The sequence below is a fragment of the Carassius carassius genome, chromosome 35 (assembly GCF_963082965.1).
Source record: "Carassius carassius chromosome 35, fCarCar2.1, whole genome shotgun sequence".
In the NCBI taxonomy this organism is placed as follows: domain Eukaryota; kingdom Metazoa; phylum Chordata; class Actinopteri; order Cypriniformes; family Cyprinidae; genus Carassius; species Carassius carassius.
The window spans coordinates 14552664-14565288 of NC_081789.1; the positions used below are offsets into that span (position 1 = coordinate 14552664).

General features: G+C 34.6%; 1 protein-coding gene across 4 annotated transcripts in view; it reads left to right on the top strand.

Moving 5' to 3' along the window:
• sema5a (sema domain, seven thrombospondin repeats (type 1 and type 1-like), transmembrane domain (TM) and short cytoplasmic domain, (semaphorin) 5A) overlaps window positions 1–12625 on the top strand; it is a 145129-nt gene that overhangs the window by 33823 nt on the left and 98681 nt on the right. For all 4 annotated transcript variants that reach the window (XR_009425594.1, XM_059524531.1, XM_059524529.1 and 1 more), the window contains exon 2: window positions 7668–7895. Coding sequence is in view for 3 of the 4 variants with exons in the window: in XM_059524531.1 (XP_059380514.1) it covers window positions 7739–7895 (157 nt within the window). In the remaining variant the exon portion in view is untranslated. The remainder of the gene's footprint in view (window positions 1–7667; window positions 7896–12625) is intronic.

Consider the following 12625-nt stretch of genomic DNA (forward strand, 5'->3'; position numbering starts at 1 on the left):
CTGTTGGTTTAACAAAATGAGAGCTCACTGGACCCAAAAGGAGTACTAGATTTGAGATGGAAATGGTTCTGTTTGGCTGAGAAAAATATCAGGAGAGGATAAAGAGGTTGCTAGCGGAAAATTCCATTCTCGCATTGAAAAGCAGTAAATGTTTACCGACTGACATGCACACGCTACACCTGGGAAACTGCAGTGATCGGTATTTGCTCAACCGGCTATCACTTTGAAGGTTATTTAATTATTATTTATTTTTTTTAAATGTTCAGGTTTGCCTCTGATTTCTTCTTTGTCACTTACAGATTCCAGGAGAAATAAAAAAATTTTGGTTGGGCGTTTTTTTTTTTTTTTTTTTTAATGAAAACAAAATGGCTTGCTGTGCTGCAAAGCCGTTATTTGTACCTTTATAAAGATCTATGCTATGGCAAAATTATTTGTATCTGTATTTGGATCAAATTAAATTAAATGAAAAGCCACATTTTTATGTGTTTGTCTATTCCATTTAAAATTATAGACTCCCTGCATTGTATAATTAATACAATTATTTATTCTTCTTTATTACAATCTTCAAGCTTAAAATATAAAAACGACAGTATAACTGTATGTCAGATTTTAATTTTTATTTCATTTAATTTTATTTTATTTCACAGGCGACTGTTTACATTATTTTAACCCAAAATCATTCTAATTCCACATCTTAATATCCTATTATTTCTTAGTTTATTTATATCTTAGCATCATGTATTAGTTTCATGTATTATGTAACCCTTGACAAGTTCAGATTTCTGAACCGAATATTAAGGAGACTTCAATTTGTTCACGGTTTAGTCTTCTATTCAGTTGGTTTTATGAATTTTTAATAACGTTTTTAATGTGTCATTATAAAGTATCAGTGTGATTGCTGGATATAAGTCTGCTAAATATATTTTCTTTCAATTATTATGTGATTTAAAGAAATTATTGATGTCTTTCTGATAATAAGGTAGTCAATTGCAGGCAAATCTTTACCAGGTAGGGTTTTACTTATCTTTGTTAAACACTTCTGCACTTCTATAAAAGTTATAAAAAGACCTTAGTAGCCAGTAAGAAGGATAACACTAGTATATCTATACTTTCCCTTTTGCTTCAAATATACAGTGCATTAAAATGCTGGTTAGTAGCTTGAAATGTTTTTCAGGGACCCTCATCCTCTCTAAATATGCCATTTTTGGCTGGAATAAGCAGTAATGTGGACCAGTATGCTAAAAACCTGAAGTCTGACCACGTGTGTGAGCACATTCACAATCACCAGCTGAGAATAACACATCAAGTCACCTGTCTGGATGTCACAGCTCATGAATGTACAATTCCCATCACTTAGGAAACCCTTGCATTGATGTCAGTTCTAACCGGGATGGCCAATTGGGATATTTCTCCAGAAGGAGAGGGCTAATTCAGACACCACGACTGAGCCTTATTCAATCCTCGAGAGCTTGTATAAAAATGCCCCTTTATTTATGCTTTATGTGTATTGACGCCTAGAGGCAGTCTTTGCCTTTTTCTGGACCAGATGTTGTTAATGCCTCCTCAATCCGGTTGCCTCAGGGGTGTTGGTAAAAAAAATATCCATTTTAGTAGAGATGTCAGGAATAGCAGGGTGAAAGACAGAGACGGGAGATTGAAATTGATCTACAGAGGAAATAAAAGTTGTCTGTGCTGGTTTGTGTTTCCTTGCTGTCGATCCATAGTGTAGGAAACCTCTATTTCCCGTCTTGTCCCATTATTGGTTTTTCCCTGGGTAAAGTCTGGTGTTCTACAGCGTGTGTGTCTTGTCTGCTTTGTAACGAGAAGATACATCCTCAGGAAGGTGCGATATGTGTGTTTTCTTCCACAAGTGGGTTTGAACTCAAGAGCCATCTGTGCAAACATGGAGAAGAACACAACATGGATGTGTAGTAAAGATCACATACTTAGTTCTGCCGCACTGTATGTTTATTTAAAGTGTATAATTATAAGCTTTCGCTCGTGGCAATGGATGATAGCTGTGTTAGTCAGCGACCTTGCGTGTACGGTGTCTATTGGAAGAATTTATTGACACCCGGGGTGTTTTTTATTTTTTAAATCTGTAATAGTTTAGGTTAATAGGTTTTTATTTGGTTGGCCTTCAAGCTGGTTTGAAATCTAGGTTTTAGTTTTTCTTTTCAGTTATTCATTCTTGCTTAAAAGGATAATTCACTGAATTGATAAAAAATGTCATCATTTAAACATCTTCATGTTCTCTTCACTTGTTCACTTCTGTTAAAAAAAAAAGACAGCCATTACATATTTTCCACTTTACAAGATTTTTCAATCACGCTAAGAAGTGTGAATTGCTTGAAACTACAATAAAAACCCATGTTAGACCAATAGCATGCCTATGCATTGCTCCATGAATAAATTATAGGGTTATTGATATAAGATCATTTTTCACTGTTTGTTGACTTTTTACTTTGTTGTTGTTTGGTCATTATTGGTAGATATTTTGCATTTGGGAAATGAGCACATTTAAATTGACACAAGAAGTTACTTGCAGTTAAGATGGTAGCTAGTTGAGAGACAATAGATGAATGCATCAATTTCTGAACAATTCCTATTCTTACAGTGTTTCCATGCTGTTGAATAGTTTAAAAAGAATTAAGGATTAACATTTTGTGGTTTTGCATATACTTTGCCTACCGTTATATTTTTATGTGTTTGAAAGACGTTTCTTTGATTATAAATACAGTAAACAACGTAATATTGTGAAATATTAAAATGTAAAAGGATTGTTTTCTATTTTAGTATATTTTAAAATGTAATTTAATCCTGCGATGGCAAAGCTGAATTTATCATCATTACTCCAGTCTTTAATGTCACGTGATTATTCAGAAATCTTTATAATGTACTGATTTACTGTTAAAAAATCATTTAATTATCATTCTTTTATTATCAATGTCGAAAACAGTTGTCTTGTATAATATTTTTGCAGACACCATGATCAATTTCTTCAGGATTCTTTGATAAATAGAAAGTTCTAAGGAACAACATTTTTGTATTTTTGTAATATTATAAATAATTCTGCGACTTATTAATAAGGTATAAATTATTTAAAAATAAAATCTTACTAATTCAAAATTTTTGAATGGTATAAGTATATATGTGTTTTAAAGCAATAACATAATGATGTCATGAACAAATCATTTTTCTAAATCAGATCTTTTCAGTGATCCATTTCTCAAATATGATAATTTGCGAATGCACTCACTGATTCCATCTGAATCAGAAAAAGAGAAAAAGATTTCCATCTTTTATCATACCAAAGCTATCATATGGCTTTCAGAAGAGCTGGAATGTAGTGCACGAGTCAAATGGACCACTTTTACATTTCTACCTCCTTTGTGAAGCTTAAAAGCTCCAGTCCTTAAACTAGTACATTATTTAAAAATGTACCTTCTGTGCCACGGAAAAAGGATGTGAGGATGAATAAATGAGAATAGAGCTTTCATTATTTGGGTGAACGCTCTTTTTTTATTCTTCCCTACATTTGGTTCAAGATATAACCATATTTCATTTTATTGCTGAAGATATTACTGTGATTCAGCTCTGTGAGCGACTGTAATATGTAGTGGATCTGGTGTTTCTATAGGAATAATTAGATCATATTGACCATGGTGCTCTCCCAATTCTACTTGTGTTAGATGAGGACAGTTTGAGCAGGAAGCCACTCAGACCGCAGTGTGTATGTGTGAGAGAGAGCATAACCGGTAGTACTGCTGAAGTGTTTCATCACTGTCAACATACATTGTTATTTCCTGCGAGACAGACACTGGACCAAAGCAGGAATATGTCATGTTGTCATTTGCAGCTATGATTAAAGGAAATTCAGCTCTTGTGTGCTGTCTGTTTATGACAACCAACAACCAGCCATTATGTTGTCTCGGTGGTAATTGGTTAAGTTTGTAGGTACCTTTTTTTACCTTTTATTTCAAGTGAAGTGGAGAAAGAGCAGGTATTTATGGATAAGGAATCAAGCAATGTTGTGAGCTGGATTCAAACCAAGGTTATTATAGTTTTGCATTTTCCATTAGTTTTTATTTTTATTTCGTTTTGACTTTTTGTTTTCAAATTCAGTTTAGTTTTAATTAGTTTTTAAAGTGGGTTTGCTAGTTTAGTTTTTATTTTGTTTTAGTATTAGTTTTAGCCTTTTTACGTAATTGGGGTTATTTGTCAGGGGCAAGATTAAAAAAGGTAAGAAAACGTATTGTGTAATAATTCAACAGAAAACATTCATTTACCCTATACTAAATTTACCCTATACAAAAGCCTACTCATCTGGATTGAAGCAGCAAACATTCAGTGTAAGCGTAAACAAATGACATAACATTATTTAATATTCACAGCTTATGTAGCGTTTTGACATCAACAACCCAAGTGCATTTTACCTCAAACTTGCGACTAGTTAACTTTCTAAAGTAGCAATCGCTTCTCGGGTCGACATTAACACACTGACAAAATTATATTCAGAATTAAAAATATTTTTATACCACTTTTTAATGTGTGATTGTGTAAAGGTGTTCACGAGACACCAACCTTTCACGAACTTGCTTTCAGCGTCGAACACTCAATCGTTCTCATGGAGACGCGGTGTGCACGGAGGGGAGGGGAGGGGCTGTGTGCGCGCGCATGCGTGTACGTGAGAGAGACGTGCGAGTGAGAGACGCAGGGAAAGGAAAAATGCAGCAGTTATTTGCTCTATGAAAGACATTGACAAAGACGAAAACTAAGGACATTTAATCTACATTAAATTTTATTTTATTTTAGTTAGTTTTGCCAAACAAACATTACAGTTTTAGTTAGTTATCGTTTTTTTTGTAATGTCTCTTTTTTTTTTTTTTTTTCAACGACAATGTTTTTCTCACCTAGTTTTCGTTTTTTCATTCGTTTTCGTTAACGATTACAACCTTGATTCAAACTCATAGTGTCCATATAGTATGAGCACCATAACTCGATGTGCAAGGGCATGTATTATATCTGTATTTAGAGCTGGGTAGATTACTTGCAAATTGTAATCTGTTACTGATTCCAAATTAGTTTACAAAAATTTGAGTTAGTATCGTAATCCTTTACATTTTTTGTAATATAATCGATCTACTTTTTGGTTACTTTTGACCTAACTTTATCACATTGATTTAAATAACAATCTTGACACAATATTGATACAACAATAGAAAGAAAATATATTCCATTTGTTTTGTAATTAGCAACAAGAACTAGGTTTAGTGATTTTAATTGAATTCATAATAATAATAATAATTTAATACTATTGTGTGAATGAGATGTAATCAATAAAATAATAGCTGTAGACGGATTAAAAGTATTTAAAATGTAATATAATTACAAGGACTTCATTTTTGGAATCTGATTACGTAATGCAGATTACATCAGTTTCAAATCAGCACTGTCTGTATCTGATTTGAGACTTCCTAGCAAATTAATTCTCATAAAAAACTTTAATGGATGTTTACACTTTTCACAGTCAAGTTATTCATCCACGCTAAAGTGTTTAAAACCTGCATTGAGCTACAATATAAAATCAGTGGGAATGTTCAAAAGAAATGATGATTTTAATGTTGTGCAAGTGTTTAGACTCAAAAAAACTAACATTCACCCAAAGAACCAAATTGAATTCCTTATTAACTGTATTTTGCCATTTGATGTGTTGTTTATGAGTGTGTGTGCTTGATAATAATGTAATTGAATATCAAATGGGAATTGAACGTAAGAGAAAAACAAACAAAAAAACACTGTGGCTCCACTCTGTCCAGCATCTACTGACAGGAAACTGTGTGTGTGTGTGTGTGTGTGTGTGTGTGTGTGTGTTCAAAAAGATGTAAAGCCCTGTTTCCATGCACTACAGACATGAGTCTCCAGACCCATCAACAGGCCATTCAGATCTGCAGTGTGTCAGTTACTGAGTCCCTGTGGTCCCTGCTGATGAGAGCAACTTTGGCGTAATCGAGTTCTGTATTGCCCTTTGTGCAGACTGACTCAATTTCATCTTTACTGTCGTAGTGTAGAGAGGTTATCCCAAGGAAAGGAAGGATGATGGAGTGATTTTTGATTGACAAGCATTGCGGCACAAGTGCTAGTCGTGCTGCAAAGTCAATCCAGGAGACCCGCAGTCGAGTTTTTTTATTTATTTATCAGGGTCAGACAGCTCTCGGTTTTCATCAAAAATATCTTAATTTGTCCCAAACAAACAGTGGTTCTGAGGCACTCACAGAACTTGCTATCCATTAAAAACATGCCAACATGTTTCGGCCTCTGTGGCCTTCTTCAGGGCAAATTCAAAACATCTTAATTTGTGTTCCGAAGATGAATGAAGGTCTTCCAGGTTTGAAACGACATGAGGGTGAGTAATTAATGACAGAATTTTCACTTTTGGGTGAACTATCCCTTTAATAGTCGTGTGCAAGTATTAAAGAAAGAAAGCGCTATTTATAGAATGTGCTTTATTGGTGAATATCAGACCTCTGTCAGAGCTTTTGCTCTTCAGCCCATGAGTCTGAAAGCAATCTATAACACTGTAAGTTTCTCAGGAGTGCAAAACTAGATGGAGTTTTTTCTGGCTGCATGTGAGCAGTGTGAGGGGCCCCTGTGGAGTGTGTGTGCTCTGCGGTATGTTCTCTGATAGTCTACGGCTCTTCAGAGGAGCTGGAGTGCAGCTCCCTGTGCTGATTCATGGAAGTGGGGTCAGAGGTCAAAGATGAGAGTGCAGGAGGTTGGGGAGATGAATGTGACAACCTCAACAGCTGCCATTTCTTTATCTGGCTGCACTCTCTGCCTGATGCTCTGTTACTCTGTCATGTTAATCACAGTTATATATCAGTATATATCACTTTTAATAAAAATATAAAGCAGTTTAAAGTTGAAAATAATTAAGATTAAGGCCCAAAACCAAGTCTGCTGGAAAACTTTTGTTGAGACCCTATGCTCCCCCAATAAGGCTCCATTTATTTGTTCAAAAGTGCAGTAAAACTGTAATCATTTGAAATATTATTACAATTAAAAATAACTCTTTTCTATTTAAATATTTTTACATTTAGTTTATTCATGTAGAAAGGAAACTGATACATTACCGTTCAAATGTTTTTGATACGTTTTGTTAAAAGAATAAAAAACATAGAAATGTTTGGATTAAATTGATGAAAAGTCACAATAAAGACATTTACAGTATGATGGTATAAATCATTTCTATTTTATTTCAAATAAATTGTTGCTGTTGTTTTGAACTTCATATTCATCAGAGAATCAAATCTGATCAGTCAATCCTCGTATTTTGCAGCATATTTTTACATAATGACCACTAACCTGTTTAATTTATTGTGATGTGATAGTTTCAAGATGCTTTCTTCTCACATAATAAAATGTTATGTAATGGTATTAAAATTGTATGAATCTCCATGTATATATTTCCTGTGTAAAAAGTGGGAGAATATACAGTACGATCAGCCAGTCATTATCATCAGGTCCTGCCTTTAAGTAATGATCTGTTACATAGTGATTTTTTTAAATGACTTATTAATGAAGCTTATGAAAGTTATAAAGTTTAACCAACGAAATCAATCAAACCTTATCGCGCTCGTTCAGTCATTCTCTCATTTTCTCTTCAGATTTCCGTGGCAGATGCCCAGCGCCCTATGCTCCTGCCCCAGCAGTACTGAGCAGCGTCCCCTGGACCCCCATGGCTCCCCCCGTGGAGGGAACGCCCCTGGCCCACTACCTCGTCCTGCTGCACAGCCTGCTGCTGCTGTTGCCCAGAGGAGTGCCCTGCCGGGGGGCCACATGGGCCCCGGAGTCCCCCTGCCATAGAGCTGAACACCCACTCATCTCTCACACAGGTCAGCATTTGTATCCCAGACAACACAACATGACAGCACGTTACAGGAGAGCTCTGGATTTCATTTTGCATGTTAAGTAATGGAGCTTGCTGAGATAAGCACCACTATTAGTATCTGCTTGATAATTTATGATATATCGAATACTGTTTCCGGGTCCAAGCAATTGCTCCATTTCAAGTGTACTAGATACTCTACTCTCTACAGCTGTTCATGGGCGCTATTCATTAATATCACAACTTTAAGCTTTTAAAAAACTCACAGTGTACACAACAGTCTCCACACTCAAGACACTAGTATTTTAATGATTTAGAAAAGATGAATCGGCCAAACAAGTTTAGGATTTTTCAGTAGTGCTACAGCACACATAGAGTGTATAATAGCACTGTATGTTATTTGCTTTTGGGGTTTGATACATCTGGACCCAGAAACAGTAATGTACAGTATGGTGTGTTTACAATCAGATTCCTGAAGTTTAGAATTAATAGTTTAGATTTGAACCTGTGGAAACATTTGACTTATAAAACCTAAAATATACTTTATTGCAAGTCTATAATCCTACTTTTTAATAAATATAATCTTATATTTAAATAAGCAAGTCTATAATCTTTAATATATATATATATATATATATATATATATATATATATATATATATATATATATATATATATATATATATATATATATATATATATTAGTACAGACCAAAAGTTTGGACACATCTTCTCGTTCAAAAAGATTTCTTTATTTTCATGACTATAAAAATTGTAGATTCACACTGAAGGCATCAAAACTATGAATTAACACATGTGGAATTATATACATAACAAAAAAGTGTGAAACAACTGAAAATATGTCATATTCTAGGTTCTTCAAAGTAGCCACCTTTTGCTTTGATTACTGCTTTGCACACTCTTGGCATTCTCTTGATGAGCTTCAAGAGGTAGTCACCTGAAATGGTCTTCCAACAGTCTTGAAGGAGTTCCCAGAGATGTTTAGCACTTTTTGGCCCTTTGGCCTTCTGTCTGCGGTCCAGCTCACCCCTAAACCATCTCGATTGGGTTCAGGTCCGGTGACTGTGGAGGCCAGGTCATCTGGCGCAGCACCCCATCACTCTCCTTGTATATATATGTATATATATATGTGTATATTTCATTTAAACATACATTGAAATGTACTGAAAAGTAATACACAAAATATATAAAAATATATTAGTTAATTTACTTAGGAAAATATAAGTTTATATAATTGATTTCCTTTGTATACAGTTTTATTTCCATACATTTTGATACATCTATTTTTTAAATAGTTGGTCCTGTGTTGTAAATTGTCCTTGAGCTATGCTTTCTGAATGACTACAGAACTAAATGCTTTTTTTTTTTTAATAGTGTGTTATGGACTAAATCATGGAGACCTACTGTAATAGCATCGATAAACTCAGTCACCTTCCCCCAGCTTAAATTACAGGACTCCCTTCCCTGGAGAACATGTATTATAATCAATGTAAATTCAGCAGGCGGATTTCAGTAAGTAATTGTAGAGCTGAATGTCAAAGGCAAAGGGGGTCTATTGGGGCTAATGGAGTGGAAAGACAAGGTCAGTGTTTTAGCTTAGTGATCAGCTCTGACTGGAAGTGAACTCCTGGAGAACCGAGCTGTCTGTAAGCACAACCTAGTGAGTAGTAACACAGACTAGTAGCTCATTGACCCATTGATTTTTAAGATTGTGTTCTTGTGGCTGTTCACCATCTGTGTTACAGAATGAGTGTGAATTTCAATGTCTAACACCCGTCTCACACACACAAATGGAACACAAACCTTTTAATTAGCACCCCATTCATTAAATATGCACAGTGAGTGCAGTGGTAATGGCGTTTATGCCCAGCAGGGACAGGGAGGTCTGTCACACACGCACTCTTCATTCCAAGCCCATTACAGTCCATTGGCACCGTTCTGAAAATGCAATTCTTATGGTTGCTCAAATAATCTCAGTTCTCCCTGTTTGACTGAGCTTTTGAATCAAAGCTTTCAGATCATTGAACAAGCCCCAGTCTACACATTTAGCAGCTGCCCTGCTGCAAAACCAAATACCTGCACGCCAGCTTTCACAAACAAAATCCCTTCTTCAGTAAAAACATTTATTCAGAAAGCGCTGGGATCTGCAGGCACTGGCTTTTCGCAGGTTTTCTCTTATGTGTTTGTTGAACTGCTCCACTCGGTTTCTAAAATAAGCCTTGAACTCTGTATGCTCTTTATGGCCCCAGTTCTCATCTGGAGTTCAGATTATGCTTTTTTCCAAACAAGCTCCTGTATTTAGTGGTAAATACATTGGATGTAGTTACAGCTGCAAAATTACTCTATATCTGTGAATTTGTGTGTGTGTGTGTGTGTGCGCGTGTGTGTGTGTGCGTGCGCGTGTGCGTGTGCGTGTGCGTGTGCGTGTGTGTGTGTGTGTGTGTGTGTGTGTGTATAGGAATTCTTGTTTTAATGATTTCATTGTTTATTGATTGATTTAATGTCAATTTAAATAAAATGCTTTTTTTATCTATTAAATAGGAGTTCTTATCTTTCTTTCTTTCTTTTCTTTCATTCTTTCTCTATATGTAGTTTATGTACTAATGTTTAATACCTTATTAATACCTACATAAAATACAAGTTATTCTATTCTATTTTTGTTCTTATTTTTATTACTTAAAACAATATTTATTTAAAAATGTTAATTAAAATAAATTAATTTAAATGTATTAATTAATTTTAATAGATGTTATTAAACATTGTATTCTGTAAAATTCCAAAAAACGCACACTGTAAAAACTGAACTGTAAAATGTACAGGATTTCACTGGCAAAAAAGTTGCCAATAAATTCCTGTAAAAATGATGTTAATTGCTGTAAAATGGATTACAGGACATTACTGCAAAACAAATTACAGTTAATTGCTGTATGTGAAATACAGTAGTTTGTAGTATTTTTTACAGTAACATTGAATTAAACTTGTAGTTTAGTTTACAGCATTATTTTGTAATTTCACTAAAGTACAGTATTTACCTGGCAACAAAAGTTGCCAATAAAATCCTGTAAATACCCCTAAATCCAATATGATGTTGTAATAATTTAACAATGAAACTGCTGTAAAGAATAATTTTAACAGTAAACTATAAAATACTGATATAAATGCATTATCATGAGCTCTATCTTAATACATTTACAACTGAATAAAAACCAAGTCAATGATGTTGCAAATACGTATTTTTTAAAACTGGCAGAAAGACATTGCAAGGCTTTTACTGGTAAAAATAAAATGTTGAGTCTTTCAACAGTTAAAATCTTATCATAAAAATAACACAGCATCACAAAATAACTACAAATACCTGTTAAAAAATAAGGCATATTCAGTGTAGAACATTAACTTTCTATAAAAATGAAGGTCAATCAACAGAATTTGTATAATTGTGGTAAAAAAAAATTTTTTTTAAATAAAAGGATTAAAATAAAATACTGGAATCAACATTAAATCACAAATTATGTTGTTTGAGCTTATGTTATATTAAATAAGAAGAATATTCCTGCAAAAGACAATGTAATAACTACATAGTGAAAGTTCATCAACTTTCTGAGATGAGCACACACGAGGGTTGTTCCTCTTCTCTGAGACTTTTCCACTTGTTTTGCCTCTGTGTCCATCTTGTATCCAGTGAGTGTTGTGATTCCAAGAAAACATCTGCACATAAAAACAAGCAGAAGCATCAGGATAAAGTTAAGTACTGAATGAAACTAGCTCAATAAAATAAATGTCAAAATGCCACTTATACAATACATCAGAATTGACCAGCACTTAAAGGGTTACTCCACCCCAAAATGAAAATCTTTATTAATCACTTACTCCCATGTCGTTCCAAACCCATTAAAGCTTCGTTCATCTTCGGAACACAATTTAAGGTATTTTGGATGCAACCGGGAGGATTGAGACTGTCCCATTGACTGCCAAGTAAATACCACTGTCAAGGCCCAGAAAAGTATGAAAGACATCATCAGTGTAGTCCACCAGTGGTTCAACCGTAATGTTATGAAGCGACGACAATACTTTTTGTATGCAAAGAAAACAAAAATAACGACTTTATTCAACAATTCGTCTCCTCTGCATCAGCGTAGCCCCATTTTGGAGAGTATCTTCTGGACACAAACTGCATACGCTGTTCTGTGTCAGCTGAGTCACACTGATACACTTTCTATGTTTATTTACGCTTTGATTTGAATGAAAACACCGTAACCGTGTGGTGCAGCTGATATAATAAAAAATAACGACTTTGTTGAATAAAGTTGTTATTTTTGTTTTCTTTGCATACAAAAAGTATTCTCGTAGCTTCGTAAATTTACAGTTGAACCACTGATGGAGGATGGAGTATTCTGACGATGCTTTTCATACTTTTCATACTCTGGGCTTAGACATTGTTAATTGTTTGGCAGTCAGTGGGACAGTCACAAACCTCCCAGTTCTCATCCAAAATATCTTAAATTGTGTTCCAAAGACGGGTTTGGAAAGGCATGGGCGGGGAGTGATTAATGACTAAATTTTCATTATGGGGTGGAGTAACCCTTTAAACTAAATAAGTGACATTTTTTGCAAATGAAATTACTCAAGTAAAACATGTTACCTTTAAGAAATTCAAGTGTGCAAAAGATGCCTTCCCCGGGATGCCAGACTGAAGTTGTAATAAGACTGCAAATCCAG